The sequence below is a fragment of the Eulemur rufifrons genome, chromosome 6 (assembly GCF_041146395.1).
Source record: "Eulemur rufifrons isolate Redbay chromosome 6, OSU_ERuf_1, whole genome shotgun sequence".
In the NCBI taxonomy this organism is placed as follows: domain Eukaryota; kingdom Metazoa; phylum Chordata; class Mammalia; order Primates; family Lemuridae; genus Eulemur; species Eulemur rufifrons.
The window spans coordinates 15,957,940-15,981,687 of record NC_090988.1 but is presented as its reverse complement, the minus strand read 5'-3'; the positions used below and the strand labels follow the sequence as shown (position 1 = coordinate 15,981,687).

Here is a 23,748-nt window from a genome sequence, read left to right as displayed (position 1 = left end):
ACCCAGTCTATACCCCACTGGGGGCTCCTGCTGCTTTGTGAGTGAAGAGAAACCTGTACCAGATCTAGTATCCCCCTGGTGCCACCCCTCCCCGTGGGTTCCTCCCCCTCCTGCTGCTCTCAGGACATGTCCCAGCCCCTGCATTTGGTGCATGCTTTCTGCTGGGCCAGTTGGGCCAAACCTTAGTTTCCTCTCTAGACTTTAGTTCTCCATGTGCAGAATGAGTGTTGGACTAGGATGATCCCTTTTAGAACAACTAATGTAGGATGCTAAATTCTCAAGGCTGCCTGGAATACTTTTAATTTAATTTAATTTTTTTTTGAGACAGAGTCTCACTCTTTTGCCCTGGCTAGGATGCCGTGGCATCAGCCTAGCTCACAGCAACCTCAAACTCCTGGGCTCAAGTGATCCTCCTGCCTCAGCCTCCCGAGTATCTGGGACTACAGGCATGCGCCACCATGCCCGGCTAATAGGAATACTTTTAACACATCTCTGTCTGGCGAGCTCATCCTTCAAGGCCCAGGTGAAATGTCACCTCAGATACTCCCAAACAAAAATGACCTCCTCCCGTCTGTGCTGTCACCACACTTTACACACAGCTCTGCTACAGTCTGCCGCCAATATGGCACTGTTGGTTTTGGAATCTGGGATGCCGGGGGTTTTGTATTCTTTGAGAGCAGGAACTTTGGGTGTGACTATCATGGTATTGCACAGTGTCTGGCCCAGAGTGGCCAAAAATATGAAATGAATGAATGCATAAGTGAATAAATAAATCCCTAAATTCATCAAGTTTATTCCCTTAACCATCTGCAGCCAGGCAGGGGTGGGGTGGGGGATGGAGAGAAAGGCCTCTGTGGTCTCCAGAGAGGCCCTTCGGCTGCCCAGGTACCTTAGTCTTGGGCCCACCAGCTGAGACTGGCAATGGCTGGGTGGTGGGGAGAGTTAGCTACTGAGGCTGGTGCTGCCTCTAGGCCATCGGCTTTTGGTCCCCTGCTCTGCTGAGGGTGGTGGTGGGGGGACGTGGGCAAGGGTTGAGGCTTGGGCAGAGAAGCCACAGCCTAAGTATCAAAACGTTCTTCTTAAGCCTAACTTGACTAGAAGTCTAAGACTGACTCCCAGAGCCCTAGGGGCTGGGACGTCCACAAGGAGAGCTGGGACATGCTGTGGCATCTGGGCCTGGGGGAAGGGACTGGGTCTGGGTTCTCCAACCCAAAGCTTTGCCCCGAGAGGTTGTGCCTGGGACGAATTGGCTTGCCTTCCTTCCGCTGCCGTAGGAAGTCTTGGCTAATTTGCCGGAACGCTCTAGTTAAATGCCAATTAGGATGTTCTGTCCATTGCTTTCTTCCAATATATTAATAATGTAATTAAGCATTTATTGCCTGCACAAATTAAAAATTAACTTAAATGGACAGCCTGGAAAACTGAGGAAGTGACCGCTTAAACAACCAATCTGCATCTCATTCGAATATCAACACCTAAACACAGCCCCCTCTACGGTGCCGGATTTGGATTTGGCCTCCCAGTGAGGGGCCCAGCCAGCTGCCAACAGCTGCTGGCTTCTCCTTCACACCGAATTCTGCCCACCCTGCCCTAATCCTAGGTGTGAAGGACATGGCCTCGCCCCCCAAATGGGCAGGAAGGCTTTGCCAAGCAGCCACCTTGGCTTCCGTCATCCCTACCTCCTTTCTCAGGGGTCCATCATGTGGATTTCAGTGAAAGGAGATGCTACCGGGGGTGGCTGGGAGAGGGCAGTCCTTGAAGCCCCTGCCACTCCCACCCCCAGGATCGATTTGTCCTGCATTCCAGCCCGGGAGATGGGAAGCAGATGGTGCTGGTGAGCGGAGGGGGAGGTAACCGAGGAACAAGGAGACCTTCCCTCCAACGGGCCCCCTGGAGAGAAATGGGGTGGGGGCTGGGTCTCAGGGAGAGCTTGCAGGGGGTGGGGCCGGGAAGAATCTTCGAAATAGAAGATGAAAGGATAAAGCTCCCATCTCCTCTCGTCCCCAGGGATCTGTCTAACACAGCAGGTGCGACACTGCTGGTTTTCTTCTCCAAACAGCCACAGGAGGGGACTTGGCAGGAAGGAGCAGGACAGCAGGGAGTGGGGCGACAAAGGGACAAAGGGAACTGGAGAACTCAGCAGCTCTGGGGCAGGAGGCGCCTGAACCCTCTAGAAGGGCTCCAGCCCGCCCGGGCTCTCCCTCTCTGCCGGGTCCAGCGCCAGCCCACCCAGGCCTCCCTTCCATGGGGGCTCCCTCCTGTGTCTGCAGGTGCCAGCCCCGCCATCCCACGTCCGAGGTCCCCCAGCTGTGCGGAAGGTGGTTCCGTGGCAGCCTGGGAGCATTCTCCGACGGGGCCCCTGCGAGGTGTCGGGGTGGGGCTGTCCCCTCCCTCTCCTTGTGCGCCCCTGCAGCTGCACCCCATCCCACCCCCACTGCCATGGAGAAAGGCCGCGGCAGGGAGATGAGAGGAGCAATGTGAGGCAAACGGGCTTGTTTTCAACACTTTATTTATAAAAAAGTACATTTTTTTTCCTCAGTACATTTTTTAACCCATCATTTTTTTAATACAAGTAAAAGGGGGTGATGCAAACACCCCCCGGGTCAGAACCAGGAGAATCTGCTGGGCCGTCCCCAGGACCAAAGGCGAAAAGGGTGACGAAGAAACCGAAGCAAAGGTCGCATGTATCACACTCAGTGAGGATGGCAGCTTCTCCTGGGTTGTTTCCGTTTATACAAAAAGAGAAAACCAATGTTTTCGGCCAGAGTCCCATTCCTCACAGCAGGGGTCAGAAGAGCAGCAGCACCAGGTGGGCAGGGCTCCCCCTGCCTTGCAGGCAGTGCTGCGGTGGCAGTGGCAGGTCCCCGGAGCCCTCAGTGCCTGGGCCACAGTGGGGGGCCTGCTCCCAGCATCCCCGGCACTGGCACTGGGCGTTGGTGAGGTCTCCCTGTAGGTGTGGGGGTTGGGGGAGACCCGCTGGCCCCTCACTGGGAGAGGGTGTCTGTTGGCAGTCAGGCTCTGGAGGTCTCTGTCTGGACCTCGAGGCCTGGGAGCACTGCCCTCCTCCCAGGAGAGGGGACACCTGTGTCCGCTTGGCTCAGCCCGGCGGCCCGCACCCACCTAACACAAGTCCCGAGTCCCCTGCTTTGAGGATGGCAGAAAAGTTATTGCACCAGTGACTTGGGCACATGGGGGTGGCTGGCAGAGGGGGCATATGCCCAAGATACAGGCCCCTTTGAGGCTCCTATGGTCTGAGCACTGGGAAATCACTGTTTCTCTCGGGCTGAAAGCCGGAGAAGCCCCCTTTCTGCCACGTCTGTGCCGAGTGCCCCTCTGGCCGTGCACACTCCTGGCTTGTGTCTGCCGGAGGTGTGCACGCCCACTGTGTGCACGGGTGCTGGGCCTGAGGCAGCGGCACTTGCAGGGCTGTGTTCACCTACTCTGTGCTGCTGCTTTTCAGATCCTTCTGATAAAAGGGGACTCAGATGGTTCTGTTACACATCAGAACAATATCAAAATCTGTAAGGAAACGGGGTGTAGGTAGAGTGGGGGGCGGCAAGGACAGGGAGGGCAACAAGAGGCAGGTGACAACTGGGGAGGCCTTGGCACGATTCATACCAAGTTTGTTTCATTTCCAGCAAAGCGGAAGCTCAGCTCATGCTGGGGCATCAAAGGAAGCAAAATGTCCTCATCTCCCTGCTGGGCCAGCCCTCCCTTGCCAGCCGGCTGTGTCTGTGGGCCCAGCAGCAGTGCCTCCCTTCCCAGACTTGGGGCACAGAAAATCCCCCTCCATAGGCCCAAGTGCCGACCCTGCCTCATGCCCACGCTCGGCCCAGCGCAGCCCATAGGTATGCTGTGGCTGGGCTCCCGGCAGGGCAGGAGCCCCCGTCATGGCCCATTCTACATGGACCCCATAATTTGTGCTTTGCTTGTGGGGTGGGTGTGGAGGTGTCTTAAGGGGGACTCAGTGCTTTGGCTAGGCCCAGGGCCTTCAAAGTCCATCACAGAATAAGGAACAGGGGGTGGCAGTGCAGGATAAGAGAAACGCAGGAGGAGGAGCAGGGGACAGGGAACACCTCCATCATGCAGGCCCCTGGGATTGCCTCCTACCTGGAGGGCAAGGGGACCAAGCAGAGGGGCTAGAGTGGTGTGAGGTGGGATGGGGCAGTGATGTAACATGGACAAGGTCCCCTGCCCTGGGGTGGGGGGGAACACTAATACTGCTAGGAGAAGCAGCCCTGCTCCTCCACCTCCCTCTACCCTGTGGCTAGAAAGACCCCAGAATTTTCTCCCCTAACTCCACCCCATCTACCTCCAATGCCTAGAGGGGAGAGCTTCCCCGCGGCTGGCATGGCTTCAGACTTCTGCTACGTGGCTACTGGGAGGCCTGGGCCAGGGCCAGGGCAGTGAGGCCAGGCAAGGGAGGCCCAGCTGGTGGGCCCAGGGTTGCCAGGGCAGAGACGGAGCTGGCTGGGGGTTCAGTAGCAGCACCAGGGAGAGGAGGTGGGGGGCTGGGTGGCTCCCTTAGGAAGCCTATGGCAGGGTAGGACAGTGTCCGTGGGGCACAGAGAGGTCTGCCTCCCTCCGCCGCCACACTTGCCATCCTACAGAGCCCCTGACTCCCTGGGCCAGGTTAGCTGGGATGTTATTGGGCAGGCATGAGGGCCCCTGGGGACTGCCTCTCCCACCCAGGGTCTTTCCCATGGGCATGCCTGTCTCCAGAGTGCCGGGGGCTCTCAGAGGCAGATGGAGGAACTGAGGCACTTTGAGCTGGGAGGGGTCTTCCTCCATTATACAGAGGAAGACCCAGTCTTGAGGAACCCAGTGTCCCATGCAAGGAGGGAATCTGCACAAAAGGGAGAGCTTCTCCCAGGTCCTGCCGTCATCCCAGAACGGGGCAGCTGGGCAGGGATGGAGAGTGGGCGGGCAGGAGGCTGCCCCACCCCCACCCCGGCCTCCTGCCAGGCCTGAGGCTTCTACAGTGGCCCCCATGGTGGTGACCTGGACTCCTCCGTCCATCAGGCTGTGCTTGCAGAGCTCCCCCGCCAAGCCCCGCCTAACACTTCCATCTCCATAGCCCTGCACGTAGGTACTTCTTCACCTCTCCCTCCTGCAGGTGCTTCCCAGCCCTGACTATCTCAGAGAGTCAAGCGTGGCCAGCACTTGGTAGATAAAGGAGAAATCAGAAATTCCTGTGATGTAAGACGCAGTTTGGGGCTGGCCCGAGATCCTATGGTGGAGGCACTGGGGGGCCTAGTCTTAGCTATCTCTGGAAGCCTCTACAGGTAGCCCCCATCCTCAGCTGGAAAGGGGGGAGAGGTGGAGAAGAGAGGGACGGGTCGTGGGCAGCGTCCACACTGGGTGGGGCACGTGGCCCCAGAGAGAGCAGGGGTGGAGCGGAGCAGTGTGTGTGCATGTGTGTGTGTGTTGGCGGAGGCGCATGGGAAGTGGGGGCCAGAGTCCACCTGAAGCCCCACTGTGTGGGGAGCAGACAGGGTTAGGAGGGACATGTCAGAGCTGGGCCAACTCTACCCTCTGTAGGCCAATGAGGAAAAAAAATGTAAAACCAACCTCACCAGGAAGACCCTGCCCAAGGCCCCACTTAACAAAGACTCCTCTGGGTGCTCGGGAGAAGCCACCCCCTCCCCCTACCTCTGGGGTGCACCGGCTGTCTAGATTGGGGTCCAAACTCCCAGCTGCGTGGGCTCTCCATGGGGGTGTGGGGTTCCCTCTCCCTTTCAGGGGAGGAGGAGCAGCATCTGGGGGTGGGAGGGCTTTTCCTCGTGGAGCCCCCTTGAGCCCTCCACCCGCAATGAGGAGAACATAAATTCCAGTGTCGGGGGCCGGGGGAGGCTGGCTCCCCAAACCCTGGAGGGACGCCCAGGTACACAAGACGAGAACAGGGCTCCCTACACAGAGGGCAGGCGGGTGGGGTCGGTAAAAGGGAAGATACAGCAACACTAAAGCCACAGTCGAACACAACACCATGGGGAAGGGCCAGGGAGGGGGAGGAAATAAAAAACAAAGCCGAGTCATGTCTGCCCTGGGCTCCCCTGGCCCCCGGGAGTCGGGAGCTGGCTTTGGGCAGCCGGGTGAGTCTCTGCTGAGCTCCTGGAGGAGGGGGCGGGCAGGGGGCGTGCGGGCAGGGGCTGGGGAGAAGTGGGCACAGACAGAGGCTCTGGAAGGGGGCTACACATACCACTCCTTCTTGGAAATGAAAGACCCGTCGTTCTGAGAAACCATGTTCTCAGCCAAGTCCAGCTGCTCGGGGTCGTACTGGTATCCCAGAGTCCGGTCCCCGTAGCCATCCTGACGGGCCTCTGCCTCATCCACCGTGAAGTACGGCCGCTTGGCGTCCTCGTCGTACTTGGGGTGGGGGACGCCCACCTTGCGCTCGCCCCCTCCGCCGCCCTCCTCCTCTTCCTCCTCCTCGTAGCTGCTCCCCCCCAGCGGGCCGGCCTTCTTCTCATCGTCCGAGTCATCCGGGTACTGCAGGTTCTGCGCCAGGGGCGGGTGGTGCTGGGGGACGCCCGCCTTGCCGTAGCCGTTGCCGTACACGTGCTTCTTGGTGCTGTAGTCACCCTTGAAGGTGTGGCGGCGCCGGCGCAGGGCGACCACGATCCCGCCGACCACAATCAGCACCAGCAGGACGCTCCCCGCCACGCCCCCAATGATGGCCGTGGGCACCGGCCCGGCGCGCCGCCCATGTTCGGGAGGAGACGGGGTGTAGGGGAATTCTGGGTGAGGAAAAGAGATGGAGGGGACAGTGTCAGCGTGTGCTCCTGGGGCGTTGACAGGGGTGGGCGGGAGGGGGGATGCAGGGGAGGGAAAGGCCGGGAAGGACAGGCTGTCTGCCCCCCAGGTTTGAGCAGTTCCAGTTCCAAAGGCCCCTCGGCACCCCACCCCTCCTGGAGCCCAACTGTGCCGCCGTGTTGCTAGCGGCAGCAGGATAGGCGAGAGGAGAGAGGCAGAAGACTGTCCCCACAGCACCAGGTCCCTCCATCCTGACTGTCCTTGGGTGTGGTGCTAGCCCAGCTTAGCCCCCATTCCTGGTGCAGAGAGGCCACACGAGCCAGCTCCACGCGCCGCGCAGCATCTTACACACCAGTGGCTGTCACAGCCCTGTGAAGCAGGTATGCTATTAATTTCCATTTAATACAGGCAACATTGATTCTCCTGTATGTAAAGCCTTTGACAATGTCACTGGTGCCCCTCTGCCCACCATCTGGTGGTCACTGTGCCCCAACACCATCGGCTTGGCTTCCAAGACCCAGAGCCCGGAACAGACTGGCTGTTCTGGGCTGAATTGTTTCTGCCCCCAGAGCACAGGGAAAACGGGTTCCCAGGTCGTGGCCCAGTAGATGTCCCATGAGTGCCAATCAGCCACCAAGGTACCAGAACCCGGGGCTGTAGTCTGGGCCTGCAGGGGAAGGTGGGGGCCCGCGGTGCTGCCAACCTGAGCTGTAAGTGTAAGACAGCCAGCATGGCAGGGCACAGGCACAGAGCAGGGGTGGGCAGAAGGGGGAGTGGAAGTGAGTGTGTATGTAGCGAAGACGAGTGCACACAAAGAGCACGTGCGCAGGTACACACCCCTGTCATCGCGGCGAGCCCGCGACTCAGGGAGCACATTTCCGGGGGAGGGCCCACACCCCCGTGCTGACATGATGGATTAGTGTACAAATCTGTGCACTCTGAGGATACCGCGGAAACCAGATGGCAGGAAAGGCAAAAAGAAGACAAAGGAGGCCGGTGGGATGGAAGAAAAGGCTGGGTGGTGGCATTCTGTGCCAGTGGGGCCAGGCCACAGTACTGTTCTGCTGTGGGCACTGCTGCATTGTCCCTTCTCCTACAGGGCCTGGGAGGGTAGGTGAAGCCAGGGCCACGCCAGAGGCCACAGTCCCAAGGTGAGGCTAAGGGAGGCGGTTCCTAGCACTACCACAGGGTGGCACCGGAGACCGCGGCTGGCCTCGGTCAGGAGGTGCTGGGTGCGGGTCCAGGGCAAGCCTGGGGCCGACCTCGAGGCTCGGCCAGTGTCTTCAGGCCGAGGTCCGGCTGGGCGCGTGTTGCAGCCTCTGGGAGTCCGCTGCTGCCAACCCACACCCTGATTCAGTGTCACTCCCTCCACGGGAATCATGCTCGGCCTCCCTGCCCGCCCCTCCCCCGGGTGTGAGTGCGGGTGCTGTCCCACCAGTGGCAGGCGGGAGCAGGGTGGGGATTCTAGGAAAGAGGAAAGGCCTTCCTGGAGTTCAGGCTGGAAGGGCTGGTGGAAACACTGGGGCCCAAAGGAGGGGAGGCCCTCTGCCCAAGGTCACATGGCTGGGCTGGGGCCACACAGATGCTCCTGCGCCCAGCCTCTCCTGTGCAGGGGCTGGCAGAGAGAAGCACAGCCACTGGGGGACTCAGCACCCCTCTTATCCCCACTGTGTCCTCAGTGCAGGTCACTGAGTAGCTGCCCAATAAATATTTACTAAATATTTGTCCTCACTGCCCATGTCCAGAGCAGTCTCCCTGGAACCTCGAGCTTCTCCTGGTTCACCAGCTCCCATCTGTTTACTGCCCTTAAAAGGGCCTTACACCTGCTCTACATGAGGTGGGAGCCACGCCAGAAGGGGTGCCCCAGCGGGGAGGGACCTAGCCTCCTCTGCGCCTTCAGCCTGCCTGCTGCTGCTTCAGTTCTCACCCAGATCTGAATGATCACTCCGCTCTACACCTGCCTTCATCTCCTCATCCATCCATCCCATCAGCAAGCATGTACTGAGCATCTAAGGTGCTACTCGCAGGATGCAAGAAACTCACAGCCTTGCCTGGGAACCAGATGACACCCTCAGAGACAGCAGTGCAGTTATCCAGGGAACTGGCAGGGAAATGCTCGGGAGCACAGGGGACGGGGACGGAGCGCTGTGGCCTGGCGTTAGAGAAGGCTGCTTGGGGGATGCTGGGCTTGGGGAGGCCCAGAGAGTAGGGAAGGCATCCAGGTGGAGGGGTCTGCCTTTCTTCCAGAAACGTCTCCCTTGCTTCCAATACAAGGATTCCTCGGCCCTTGCCTTTCCTCTCGGAGTGCTGTCTCTGGCTGCGTTGCTGGTCTCATGGGAGGCCCTGTCCTTGGACCTTCAGCCCTCACTGCCTGCTTTCTTTCCTAGTGGCGGACTGGTTTCATCAGTTACCCTCACCCTGCTGGCTCTCCAAACCATTTCAGGTACACAGCTCTCAACTCTGGGGCGTTGCCGCCACAGCATTCGTCATACTGTGGCCCATGGAAGCCCAAGCCAGAAGAAGGTCAGCAAAAATACGAGGGTCAAACACTTTGGGAAATGTTGGCTCAGACAAAGCCTCAGAGTCCTTCACCTTCTCACGTGAACACGGACCTGTAGGATGCGGCGTTTCCCAATGGACTGGAGTGCGAACCCCTCTCCTGCCCCAGAACCCTCTCACAGAACTAATACTTAGGGGTATACGTTTGAAAACCTGTCCTGTAGCACATCCTCACTTGGAATCCTCACCATAACCTCACAACCCATCTGCTCCAACTCCGTTTGCCACCTTCCTTCCAAACTGTCCCCAGTTAACACATCCCCCTGGTTCCTCCACCGCCACCACCGTCTGTCCACTCTTCCAGCTCAGAATCTCATTCGTCTTTGATTCTTCCTCTTCATCTCTTGGGCCAAGTCTGCTGTCAAATCTTGTTGACTCTTCCCATTCAATACCTTATCACCTTATACCAGAGGTTTCTGTCGTAGTAGATTCTGGACTCTCCCACCTTCGTTTGGTCTCTGCCCCACTTCAGTCACCCAGTTAGTTTTCACTGTGTGGCCATGACCTTCCTCCAACACCAGCTATGATTCCCCTACTGGCTGTTGGGTCCTGCAGTCTGGCCTTCGAGGCTCCCATCATGCCACCTTATCGTGGGCTTGGCCAGTTTGCCTTCCTTGCTGCCCTTGCCTTCCTGAGAGCTCAGGCTGCTCATCCAGGAGTGCCTTCCCATGCTCCTCCTGCTGTAGGTCTTCAGTCCCTTCTCCAGGCAGCCTTCTCTTTTCCAGCTCACACTGATCTTTTTCTCTTTGGAATTTCTATGGATAATGGTCTGCACCTCTCATTCTGGTTTCAACAACTGCTAATGCCATTCATTAATCACATACTGACGTACCATAGTAAAGCCTGCACAAATTGCAAATAAATGCAAATTAGGATTTACCACAGTTGACTCTGGTCCTTCTGCCAGTTTTCAAATGGCTAAAGTTCTTCCCTTCTGCAGGAATAAGGACAGGGGTTGAAGAAGCAGCAGCCTCATGCTAATTTGGGATTGCCTCATTTCAGTACGTTGTAGCTGTCTATAAGTTCCACTGTCCTTACTTTCGTGCTTTCTTCAACAGCAGAGATCCAGTGAAAACCAAAGCTCTCCTATATGTTCCTCAACTAGGTTGCAGTTTTTGGACCCCACTGATCACAGCATGGTAGTGTTTCATCAGCTTCACAAGAACGGCTGTTATCCCAAACCGGTTTGTAAACTATAATTCGCAATGCATCTAGAGCCCGACCCCTTCTCACCGTCTCCTCGCTGCCACCCTGATCCAAACATCAGCGTCTCTCACCTGGATTTACTGCACCAGCCACCTAACTGCTTTCCGGATTCCACCCTTTCCCTCTATTGACTGTTTTCAACCCCGCAGCCAGACACATGCGGCTAAAGTGTAAATCCCATCACATCACCTCTTGCTCAGAGCCCTCCAAGGGCTGTCCCTAGAGCCTGACATGCTCTGCGAGACCTGTGCCCACCCGCCTCTGACGCCACTGCTCTCTGCTTTCCTGCAGGCGGGTTCCGTGCCCACCTTGGAAGGCTCTTCCCCGGGGGTCCCGCGGTTCCCTCCTTCACCTCCTCTGGGGCCTGGCTCAAACATCACCTTCTCATACAGTCCCTCTCTGACTGCCCTATTTAAAACTGCAGCTCAGAAGAAAAATAAATAAATAAAAATAAACAAAACAAAACAAAACAAAAACAAAACAAAAAAATCCCACTGCGGCTCAGGAGCCCCCAGTCCCCAGCACTGAAGATTTCTCTACCCTGCTCTTCTCTCCATTTCATCTTCCAATTTACTACACAATTTTTAAAATGTATCTTATCTGCTGTCTGTCCTCCTGTGCTAAAACGTAAGCTCCACAAGGACCGGGACTTGTCTGTTTTGCTCGTGGATGTATCCTAAGTGCCTAGATTGCCTGGAATGTGGCCAGAGTTCAATAAATACTTGTTGAATGAAAGAATGAATCTATAATGGCAAGGCTATGTGTTAGAGGTGAGCTTGCTCTGGGTGGAGCAAGTATTCAGGAATATGGGGCACACGGGAGACCCGTTTCCCCGGAGTCGGGGGTAAGAAGAGCGGTGGCTTGGAGCCAGGTTATACTGGGTTTCTTTCCCTTCCAGGCACTCTGTTTAACTTTGTTTTCTAAATCCTAAGGAGGTTTACTCTTCCCGGGGATCTCCTGGGACCACAGGGAAGCCTGGTTATTTTGGGTACCCCAGGGCCAGGCCTGTGCAGCGGCAGAAGGATGGCTTTGGTGGCCGTGCAGCACAGCAGACCTCAGAGCGAGGATGCCTGGCGATGGGGCAGGAGAGAGGAGGAGGTGTGGGGACCTAACTCATTTGTGAGCAGAGGGGGTTGTCTGGTGTGGAGTGGAGCCTGCCCCTCCCCCTCCGTCCTTCCAGCTGTCACATTCAGCCATCGCTCCTGTCTCCGTGCCAGGCACAGAGCCTCGAGGGCCGCAGCTGGGAGGAGAGAGAAGAGCTGGGCAGTGGGGTCATTTGCGCTCACTGGCGGGGGCCCAGCCGGCCTCCCCCACATCCTCTTAGAGAGGGGGCAGCTTGGCCCCATTCCTGAAGGGTTGCAGCCTTCCTCTGGCATCCCAGGCTGGCAGGACAGCGGGACAGTGAGGACTCTGCATTCCTTTGGGACCCTGGTTCCCTGACTGAGGTGGGGGGGCTGGTGCAGGGGACTTCAGATGGGTCTGAGGTGGAGTGAAGGGTTAGGGTTTGCAGCCTGCATCTAGGATCTGGAGGTTTGGGGTCAAAGACAATGTTTGGGCTTATTTCCAAACCAATGCCTGGGTCTTCCTCAGGCAGGAAATGTTCCGCCACCCGATGAGACCGAGAAGCAGCAAGAACTACACTTCCCAGCATGCAGTGCAGCGGCCGCAGGGAGAGTGGGAAGGCCTGAGGTCAAACTCTGGGAAGCCCTTCTGTCCTCCTGCAGCTGCAGCAGCTGTGCCTCGTGTCAGACCATCAGGCAGGGCCTCCACAAGCTGGAGGAGAACCGAATCCTCCCAGAGGCACGGACGCAGCTGCGTTCTCAGACCTCCCGACACACTGCCATTTGCTGGCTTGGAGAAAAGCACGTTTGCCCACAGCACCGCCACGCTCCCATTTGCACATTCAGCATGCAGACAGTTGCCTGCCTGCTCACACGGGCTCACATTTACATGCACACAGAGGCACATGCCCGTACTCAGGCCCGGGCATGCACTCTCACAGGCTCACACCCCCTCCCTTCCAGATGGACACTGACCTTCAGAGCCTGCCGTCCTTGGTCTAAGAACCTCAAGCTTGATGGGCAGACTGCTACCTTCACCCCCAAGGGATAAGCCCAGGCTTCACTGGAAATGGGAGCTGGGACAGACATCCTATGTCCTAGTGGCCTCCTTGCCCTGCTCTTGGGAGCGGCAAGAGGCTGGTTCCCAGCCAGAGAGGCCTGGCTACTCTCCTCCTGACACCCCCAAGGGAAGATGCTGCCTCATTTGGTCTCTTTAGTCTGGTCAAGGCCACACCCTGGGCCTCCTCCCCACCCTTAGTGTTACACCCAGAGGAGAAGGGAAGGGAGCTCCACTGGCATGTTTTGTGGCTGCCGGGCCAACCCCATGCAATTGTTCCTTAGTGTAAGGACCTCTGAAATGAGCTTACATGAGGGACCCAGGCCCACGGAAACATATACACCAATTCTGTTCAGGTCATCTCCTCGGTTCTCCTATCCCCACAGCCACAGCCTAGGCCTGCTGCTTCCTGCTAGGGAATCACTCACAGTGACAGCGGCTAACTGGTGCCCTGGTGCCATCCATGCAGCCTGCCGGATGCTCACTCTACTCCACACGCCTCACCACACCGCCTCCCTGCTGAGGGCCCTTCAGAGCTCCCCACGGCCAGCAGAGAGAAGTCCTCATTCCTTGCACTCCTGCCCACTGGGCTCCAGCATCTTCCTTCCCCGTGCCTCCCCTGCCTGGGCACCACACCCTCCACTGCCGCGCGCTCACTCCTCTTTGCAGCAACCACTCAGAGCCCCCTCCTCTGTGATCTGGGGCCCCGAGAAGCCTGTGCCAAAGTGTGTGCACAGGTGTGCAATGGCTCGGCACAGCACGCCCTGCACGCGTGTGTCTCTGGCACACCCTCTGCTGCCAACCTTCTGCCCTGCCCCCGCCATTCCTCATTTCTCTCTCCAGATGAGCCCAGGGCAAAGCTGTTACCCGAACGAGTGGCCAGAATGAAAAATTAAATTTCCACTTATCCCTCTCGCTCATGCATTCCCTCCGGACCAGCGGGGCTTGGAACACAGGGCACGGCTGTGCCCCTCGGGGTGGGTCCCCTAGAGAGTGCGGCGGGCACTGGCTGATGTGGGATGAAGAGTGGTGAGGTCGGCTGCTGCTCGGAAATTGCGCAAGAGCACAAGAACAAACAGCCCTGAAAAGGCTCAGGTCACCTGAGGGGGCCGAGATCCTTCCCAGGGAGCGACAGGCTAACAGCTGCTGTGCCTCTCAACGATGCAGTGAGTGTCGCGCTTCCCTGGCTCCTGCCTAACTGGGCTGTCAGCAAGAGGCACGTTGTGTCCCTCTTCCAGCTGGAACCCTGGGTGGCCAGGCCCACCCACCCTCTAGCCCACATCACGAACGCTTTGGTGTCCCACCATCGGGGAAGGTATCATCATAAAAGCCTGAGATAAGTATGATTATCTCTATATCAGAGATTAGGAAGCTGAGGCTCAGAGAGGTGAGAACCTGCTCAAGGCCACACAGCTAAGAAGAGCCAGTATGTGAACACACTCAGGCCAAGTCTGCCCTCATATGATGCTCCTTCCCTGCGGGTTGGTCCCACTCCTCATGACGACCCTCTCTCCCCCTCCCCCACCCCCGTCTGCCCCCACTGCCCTGGGGCTGGGGCTCGGGCAGCCAAAGGCTCTCACAGAGCTTTGCTCAGACTTTCTCCAGGTGGGGAGAAAAGTGTGACTCTGGCCCTCCTTCCACCTGCCAACCTATGGGAGCCTCCAACCCTAGCCTGAGGGAGGAGTTGCCTCAGTTTCCCCCAGGCTCCTACTCCTGTAACCAGTCTTAGAGACAACGGCAAGGGGTTGGAGAAAACAGCGAGTGACTCTGCCCTCTTGCCCCCATTTGGGAGAGGTGACAGGACAGCCCTGAGCACAGGTAGGTACAGCCCCTGGACAGCTTCAGGCTGCTCTTTCTGAAGCTGTGCCTTAAATGTGCACACAAATGAGGTCTCCCACTCCTGAGACACGGGCCCAGGGCTAGTGAATCCTCAGGGCTGGCTCAGGTCTGTGGCGGGAGCCTAGTAACTGCTGCCCAGTTTACTATATCCCTGAGGTCACCTCCTGTGCACGTCACTTCCTGTCCATCTTGGCAGCAGCGTGACGCAGCTGTGTTCTCTTCTAGCCACTTGCTCTTCTAGCTCAGGTACAATGTTAAAGACACCTCTTCGTGTGAACTTACGATGACAATATACCCCTCTATTGACTTGTTGTGATGTTCCCATTAATAACGATGATAATGATGGAGGTCAGGGTGATAATCACAGAGCGCTGGCCACTTATTGATGGACTGACCTGTGCTAGGAACTTGCCCTGCATTAAGTGTAACTCTGACAGCAACCCCCCAAGGCAGGCCATATGATCCCATTTTACAGATGGGGGCCTGTCCAGGGTCATAGCTGTCTGACATCCAGCCCATGTGAAGTCTCTTCCAGGAACATCCTAGCCCTGTTCCCCCTTTGCCCTGAGACCTGAGACCTGAGGTGGCTGAGCCCCCTCAGCTGAGTTGACGGAGAGAAAGATGCAGAGAAAACAACAATTCAGTTGCAGGGCACACGCACCATCACGGCTTTGGGCTGTCTCCCTGCTTTCTTGCCAGTCTCCCAGCTCGAGCAAAGTCAAATCATGCAGGTTTCCTTACATGCAGGCACGGAGCTTAGAGATAGGCTCCACCTGCAAACCCACCCCACCAAGCCAGCAGCCCATGGAACCTTCTACTGGCAAATCCAAGAACAGGCTCTGCCCCCGCAAAGAGCATTGCTGTAGACAGCACTTTCCTCTTCCCTCCTGGAGCCTCCCTCCTGTCCCTGTCTGATCGGGGGTCACCCTGACTGTCTCCCATACGGCCATAAATGAAGGAGAGAGAAAAACAGAGCAAGATCAATGGCCAAAGCTCAAGGGAAAACCAGAGAAGCAGGAAAAGAAGACACACTTCCTGCAGTGACACAACCCAGAGGTGGGGGACATGGGGAGTGGAGGAACCCACGGGTGGGGACAGGCAGGGGAGGGTGTAGCTTCCTACCTGTGATATTGACCTCCACCTGGCCCGAGCGGGTGCCGATGGGGTTGGTGGCCTCACAGATGTAGGTGCCTGCCAGGCTATAGTTGATGGGTCCCTTGAAGAAGAGGGTTCTGTTCTGGGCCTCCACGCCCTTGGGGAGAGAGCCATTCAGCCTGCAGGGAGTGGGAGACAGCATAGGGTTATGCCTCTCCAGCCCCAGGAAGCTGTCCCTGGGTCACCCACTTGGCTCCAAGCCCACCAGCCCTTTCGCTGAGTTCAAGTGATAGGCTCTGTCTTGGAAGTCGGAAAAATAATAATAATAATCTCTTGCATTTGACAGTTTTATATTATTCAGCTTTTCATATCTGATCATCATAATGCTGAAATACAGGCAGGACAGGTAGGTACTATTCCTACTTAACAGATAAAACCTGAGGTTCAAGGCCAAGGAAATACAGCTAGTCAGCAGCAGTATGGGAGCTCTTGCCAGCTATCCGGACTCCTGGTGCAGTGCTCTTTCTACCTACTAGTCATGGCTCCTGACTGTTGGTCCTTGGCGTCCTGGGTAGCTGGTTAACAATACAGATGCTGGGTTCTAACCCCAGATCCCCCGAAGCAGCAGCTCTGGGGTGAACGGCTGGGGATCTGTACTTTAACAAGCCACTCAGTAATGGGATGGGAATTGTTGTGTTCCATTTCACTATCTCATGTTCTTGCTGGGAATGTCACAGTACTTTTGCATGTGGGGAGCATCCTGGGAGTTTGTTGAGGACAGGGGACCTTCTTCCTTCCTCTTGATTCCGGATGCCACAAAGCTAGGACTCTGTTAAACCCGGCAGCTCTTCGGTCCACAGAGCTGAACTGGGCAAGCAGGCTCTGCCCACCTGCACCTTGAGAAGCATTTTTTGTTCCAAGAAGTGGAGAGCGAGAGCTCGGCCCTGCCAGTGCCCTCTGCTTCCTAGAAAAAGGGCACAGACTCCCCTGGGCAGCCGTTTTCTGGCCACGCATATCAACCTTCTTCGCAGTGCCCCTGCCCCATCTTTCCGTCCATCCAGCTCTTCTCTGGGAAGAGCCTTGGCCCAGGCCAGCAGAGCCGGCTGGGGGCTGGGGTGGGGGGGAGACAGGGCCCCTTGAGGGCCAGGCCCAAAGACCACATGGCCAAGAATGGGGTGATGGGCTGTGGAGCGGCGCCCCACGAGCATAGGCATTCTGGGCTGACTGCTGCTTCTCCCTGAGAATCTGGGGGTGCTGGAGAGAAGGAACAGGAACAAAGAAAGATCTGGGATGCTCCAGAACACTAGCTTCCCTGGGGACACCTCGATAAAAATAAATACTGGGGGTTGGGGTGGGAGTGACTCAGGCTGAATCACCAAAGCAAAATGACAAAACTCTTTATTAGGGAGAGGAAGGGAAGCAGATCACAGGGGAAGCCCCCTCAGGCAGAATGGTGTGTCCCACTGATTCTGACACTCTCAAACTCCGAGGGGGTGTATGTGTGTGTGCGTGTGTGTGTGTGTGTGTGTGTGTTCGCTCATGCACCACTTCTCACTGAGAAACCTGAGCCCAGACCCTAATTTCTTCTCCACCTACGGCTCCTGGCGGTGGGCAGGGTGGCCCCCCTGTGGCGTCTCCCACAGTGACCAGCCAGCCCCGCCAGCCCCACAGCACTCACGTGGTCCAGCGGTACTCGGTGGCTGGGGGGTTAGCATCAGCTTTGCACGTGAGCTTCACATCCATCCGCTGCAGGTACCAGTTGCCATCAAACCCCTCGATGGTCACCTCGGGCTCATCTGTGGGGCAAGGGATGTCCAAAGAGGGTGTGGTCAGGAGAGTAGGACTTGGGGCCAGGGAGCCTCAGACAGGAAGGGATGGAAGGAGCAGCGACATGGAAACAGCTGGAAGGGAGGGAAGCGTGAGAGGGAGGGTGGAAACCACAGAACCCTAGGGTAGAAACAGGAAGGGCACAGGGGAGGAGGAGAGAAAGGAGAGCAGGGGAGGAGGGGGAGGAGATGCAGAGGAGGGGAGCAGCGAGGTGGGGGGAGAGGGCTAGCGGCGCCCACCCCGGGAGGCCCGGCGCCCGCCCCGGCTCACACTGCACGTTGAGAGTGAGGCTGTCCTTGAAGCGGTCCGTGTGGTAGTTGACGATGCAGGCCAGGGACTGCTGGTGGGCCTCCCTGCTGGGCACCAGGCGGTAACGGCTGATGACTGTCACTGTGCCATTGGGGTTCCGAATCTCCTGGTACTCGGCCTCACCCTTCAGCCGTGTTTCCCAGGACACCACACTGGGAGGCTTCCCGTTGGCCGAGGTACAGGTGGCCACCAGGACCTTGTCGTCCTGCCCCTTCTTGGCTCGGAGCACTGCCTGGGTGCCCTCTATCCAGTTGGTGGGTTTGGCTGCAGGGAACCAGAGAGAGCGATGGGACCAGCTCTGTTGCCTCGCCAAAGATGCACAGGCCCAGGAGGGTGTGGCACTCACCATGCCATGTCTCCAAGTCACCTTGGCCACCCCTGCCTCTCAGCCGTGCTTCACCAAAGCCGCTCCCAGAACTTCCTCCCATCTAATGTGTGTCTTCCCTGTTCTACTGGTTAGATCCCCCTCCATCAAGCTTGGGCCTTCTTGGAGTCTTGGCATGTTCCAGCCAAGCCACTTAAGTGTCTCCTTCCCTTACCACGGTGACTGATGCTTTTGTCTGCTTCCTGGCCACCCACAAAGCGCCCATGGTGGGGCTCCAACCTGAATACTGACCCTCCGCTGAGTCTAGAGCTAAGGTCCCCACCCCCCATCCCTAGTGAACTGTGGGGCAGCCTGGCCAGAAGGGACTTGGAGCACCACGCCTGGAGCGGTGGGAGCATGCCCACCCAAGGAGGGTGTCTGGGGCCACTGGGGCACACTGAGGATGGTCAAATCCCCAGGTCTGGACAGGCAGGGACAGGGGGCCGAGGACAGCTTACCCATCACGGTGAGATTGAGTTGGCTCTCACGATTGCCCGTGGGGAAGGTGGCAAACTCGCAGATGTAGACACCCTCATCCTCCAGCTCCAGGTGGGAGAGGCGGATGGTGCCGTCGGTGAAGGAGGGCCGCAGGAACTCCACGCGCTCGCGGTAGGGAGCCAGCACCGAGACGCCCATGGCGGGGTTGTAGATGGCCACGTTCTGCTTGGTGCCATTGGTGGCCTTCTGCCACGTGACCTGGGTGATCTTCACACTGGGCAGCGGGTTGGCAAAGCTGCAGTGCAGCACCACGTCTGTGCCGATGAAGCCATACATGGAGTCATTCACCTGGACCACCTGGGCCTGGGCACCTGGCCGAGGGAGACGACAGGACGTGGTCAGTGGCAGGCACAGCTCCCCCCACCCACCCACACAATTCCCTGCGCTCTGGTCTTGTCTTTTATAGCAGTCATTATTCTTTTTATTCCGATTATAAAAATATTAATTACTTGTTATAAAAACACTGGGCAATACTGAAAAATATTGAGAAGAAAATGACAACATCCCATGATCCTGCCACTCAGGATAATCTTGAAGGATCTTGAAGGACAATCTTGAAGGTTCTATCTTCTTTCACTTTTTTCTCTGCATTTAACCATCTATTTTTTTTTTACAAGATCAGATATTGTTCCATAAGCTGCTTTTTTACTTAGTGACATATTATCAATATCGCTTTTTGATAGTAAATATGCGTCCACACCCTCATTTTTGATGAGGGTCAAACGTGTTGCTTTCCAAGTGGAGCCCCCACCTAGGAGCCACGAGTGCTTCACCTTGCTGGGTCTCGGTTCCCTCATCTGGTAAATGGGGTGGACAATCCAGTCCTCTCTGCCTCACAAGGGTTGCCAGGGGAACCAAGTGGCATAATGGACGAGAAAGTGCATCAGGAGGCAGGAAGCTCTGGGCGAGCATGAGGGCCCACAGTGGCTGGCATTAGGGACACTCCTGCCATCCACTCCCTCGCAGCTGGGTCCCCGTCCCCTGGGGTGCGCTGGCTCAGCCCCTCCTACCCAGTCAGGCAGAGGGAAGTAGGTGCTGCACACGGCTGGCTCGGCGTAGCCTTCACAATCCAGTCTAGATAACTTGGCATTTGACGTCCTTGCCTTTCATCCACATCTCTCCATCAGCCATGCTTTCCAACCGCACCAGACTGGGCCTGTCCTCTGAAAATGCCACGTTCCGTGCTTCCGTCCCTCCCTCCTCCCATTTATTCAGCCATGATTTGCTGAATGACTAGATTGCAGGATCTCTTATCAGCATCTGGGGCATGTCAATGAGCAATTCGGTCCCCGCCGGCCACGGGCACAGAGCCTATCCATGCCACATTCCAGACTCTTGCTCAGGCAGGTCCCTCAACCTAGATGGCCCTTCCCCTTCCCCACCTGTGGTCAGCCCACCAAGGCCACCTGCTTGGGGAGCTTCCCTGATCCTCCCAGACAGAGCTAACCACTCCGGTAACCTCTAGCACAGCTCTCTCCTGTCTTGGAATGTGGTGGTTTACACATCCGACTCCTCCACCAGACTATGAACTCCTCCAGGGCAGAGTCTGTGTCTCTTCCATCTCTGACTCCCCAGTGCCCAGCCCAGTGTCTGGCACATAGTAGGTGCTAGTAAATATTTGTTGTCAGACAAACTGCAATGGGAGCCAAGAGAGCAGAGATTTGCAAGAAGGAGGGAGTGGTTGGTGGTCTCCCCACAGACTGTTTCCTCCCATCCAGAATGTCTTCTATTTCAGCTTCCTTACCCCTGAACTTGGCTTGGCTCCCTTCCCTTGGGGCAGCCGTCTCCGTCACTAGGCTCTGCCCTCCAGCTCTCTTGAGCCCTGCCGACTCCCCGCAAGCTGTGTCCCTGTTGTCGTTTGCACACATCACATCCTTGTATCCTCACTTCACTCGATTTATTGAGCACCATCAATAATATCAATGATGCCAGGCCCCGAATTGGCTCAAGGCAGGGCAGATGGCCCAAGTGGCCCCCCAAAGAGGTCTGGGATCCAAGAGTGGGAATTGGGGCTTACACTTGCCTCCTCTACACGATGGAGACGCGGGAGCAGCACAGGTTCCTCTGAGGGCTCCGCAGCCCATGGTCAGTCAAACGAGCTGCTCCTCCCACCTCCACTCGAGAGGGCACAGGCCAGGTCTCTCTAGGTCACTGAGGTATCCCCGGTGCTTAGCACACAGTAGGTACTCAAGAAATGCTTGCTGAATAAATCTACCTTTGGCCCCACCAAGCCAGGTGCTTGCCACGCCCTGACATGCCCCTCCCCTACAGCCCTTCTGGGCCCAGCGGGACTGTCTCCACCTGCACCCCGCTAGCGGTCCCCTCGGCCAGTCTTTGGGGTGCTCCAGAGCTGGAGCTGCCTGGGCAGGGGCACCATGGGATGGCAGGAGTACGACAGGAGAAGCACCCAGCAGAATCAGCACCACAGGACCTGGCCAGTCACTTCCTGTTCTGGGGCCTATTTTCCTCCTCTGTAAAGAAGCAGGCTGGACACCCCCCTCCCCCATCTCAATGGTCCCTCTGGCCCTAACTGTCTGATGGCAGCCTAGATCAGTGGTGGCCCCACCCCGGGAAAAGTCCCTTAGTGAGGTCAGTGGGTCAGACGCCCCACACTCTCACTGACTGGTTGGCCTGCACGCAGCTAAGCCCCAGGCTCTCCCTAGCAGGATAAGTGGGTGCTCCCTGCCCTTCCCCCAGCCCGTTGGAGGCTGCCCAGCGGCTGAGATAATGCGGGCATAATTGGAGATCTTGCGCCACACAAAGCTAGGAACAGGAAAAGCCAGTTGGGAGGGCTTGGGCCACAGGTGGGAGTGGGGGGAGGGGTGGGCACCAGAAGCCATCTTGGGATTGGCGCCAGGCACGGTGGGCCTGCAGAGGGACATGGCCCACCAAGCCCTACGACCCTGCTCCTCTCACTCCCCTGCAGGTGTGGGACAGGCAGGGTGTAGTCCCTGGTGCACGGGCTGATGTTCACCTGCTGCGCCTTCAGCAGTAACCTCACCCTTCAGAATGTCAGGCTAGTGGCCCCCTTGCATCTACCAATCCCTCTCCAGGCAGCAGGTGCCCCCCAACCCCCGGTCTATTTTGGGGTGGAGGTGGCTGTCTTCTTTCCACCGTGGCTCTCCCATCAGCAACCTCTTGGGGGGGAACTGAAGAAATTTCCTGCATTCCCTCTCCCTGGGCACAGAGTGGGTGCTTCTGGCCCTTGCCATTTTGCCCAGTGATGGGCAGGGGTGGGGTGGGGCGGGGAGGACACAGGTACAGACTCACTTCCCTTTGCCTCTCGGCCACAGCCGACTGTTAGCAGGGCCAGGGGAGGTGGCCCTGGGTGGGCACAGGGAGCCTCTGGAGTATGGGGTTTGGGGACACTGAGGGTGGGGATCCCAGAGCTCTGGAGTTGGGTGGGGCTAGAAGATTGGCAAAGCCTAAAGACTCCCCGTCCTCACCTCCTCTTCCCCACTCAGACTCAGGGACCTGGAACCCAAGCTTCTGGCTCAGGGTTGCCTGTCTTGGTCCAAGGCTGCAGGGTGGGGCAGAATGTCCCTTGTTCTTTAGATTGGGCAGTCCCCCAGGGGACTCTGAGAGGCAAGGTCAGAATGCCTGAGTCAGCAGGGAGCAGGGCTCACCGCTGAGAGGGGAGAGAGAGGGCTTATGGCGAGGACTCCATAAGCTCCATTGAGAGGAGCCTGCTCCAGAGGCAGGAAGTGGGGCATGGAAGCTGGGGGACTGTGCAGCCCCTCTCTTCGCCTGTCTAGGCTTCTCCACCAAATACTCCAGCCCTGTCAGCCTGAAAACATGCTGCCCACTCCCAGCCTCTGAAGCGCTGTTCCCTCACCACCCAGAGGCAGTTCTGTGGGGCTACTAAAAGCCGGGCAGTGTGGGCTTGCATTCCACCTGCTGTCTGGCCTTGGGCAAATGACTTAACCTCTCTGAGGCTCAGTTTGCAATGAGGTTGCACATCTGCAAAATGGGGATTATAATAGTTAATACCTGTCCTATGGAATTGTCGTAAGGATTAAGCAAGGGACCACATGGAAAACTTAGAAAGCAGCACTTAGCACAAATTAAATGCCCAATAAATGTCAGGTACCATCATCATCATCATCACCCCGCCACCATCATCTTTCATCTGTGAAGCAGTAGGCCTCCCTCCCTGGGACTCCATTCAACAAACACTTACTGAGCACCTACCCCACATTGGGTACTGCACTGGGTGCTACTGGGTCCTTCTTCCAGGATGCCCTGAGACTCCCAGCCCTTCCTCCTCAGCTGACACCTCTCTTCATATCCCAAGAGCATATAGCATTAATCTGCACCCCTTTGTTCTCTGCTTCCTGGCAGATGTGTCTAGTCTGTCCCCTGTCTCCCAACAGGTCATAAGCACCTGTAGGAGAGGAAAGGGGCAGGCTTGCCTTTGGGTTAAGTCACCCATGTCACACCAGGACTTGATGAGTTCCCTGCTGACTCTCATTCCCCAAGCAGTTAGGGCTGGTCCACAAAATGCACCCTCTCTCCCTCCCCGAATGTTCCTTCTTGCACGAGAAGCAGAGGCTGGCCCAGGTGTGGGAACTGGGACCATTAAACTGGTAGCATACTGGAGCTCAATGGACCATGCAATCCATCATTTACAAAGTCCAGAGGGGTTGGGTTACTTGCCCAGGGACACAAAATAAGCAGCACCCAGGCCAGTGCTCTTCCCACCCTGCCACCAAAACAGGCTCTGGCTCAATCTAACTCCCTGGGGCCTTGTTCTGGGTGGTGTCCCTCCCAGAATGCAACCTCAATGCCTCCATCAGCCTTTGAGAGAAATGGCGCAAACACCAGTTACAATAAAATGGCCACTACGCCTGCAGGCCACACTGCAGTCCAGCAACTGGGTGTCAGCTGATGGGTCAGAAACAGGGACTCTGAGGAGCCCAGCTGGGGAGCACTTGGAGGCTGCTATGTGTAGAGCAGGAAGAGCCAGAAAGGTGGGGAGGGAAAGAGGTGGAGCCATCCACGGGGACATGTGCTCTTAGCAGAGGGGTTCTTGCAGCCCAGGGATACCAAAGAATGAGTCCCTGTTTCCTGACCTCAAGCACTGCCTGTATGTTCCGTGACCACCCTGTGAGCTTTGGGCCCTGGGACCCAGGCCCTGGGTTTGTGCTCAAGTGCCTCGGTTTCCCCACTAGAGCTCAGGT

The 23,748-nt window shown here is 57.2% G+C and overlaps 1 protein-coding gene across 1 annotated transcript in view; it reads right to left on the bottom strand.

The window, feature by feature from the left end:
* Positions 1–2,520: 2,520 nt before the first annotated feature.
* The window catches only part of NECTIN1 (nectin cell adhesion molecule 1), a 65,000-nt gene continuing 43,772 nt past the window's right edge, over positions 2,521–23,748 (bottom strand). The window contains exons 2-6 of the mRNA XM_069470787.1: positions 18,529–18,879; positions 17,668–17,970; positions 17,249–17,366; positions 15,598–15,749; positions 2,521–6,737 (exon numbers count right to left, since the gene is read on the bottom strand). Coding sequence (XP_069326888.1) covers positions 6,190–6,737; positions 15,598–15,749; positions 17,249–17,366; positions 17,668–17,970; positions 18,529–18,879 — 1,472 coding nt within the window. The 3' untranslated portion in view covers positions 2,521–6,189. The remainder of the gene's footprint in view (positions 6,738–15,597; positions 15,750–17,248; positions 17,367–17,667; positions 17,971–18,528; positions 18,880–23,748) is intronic.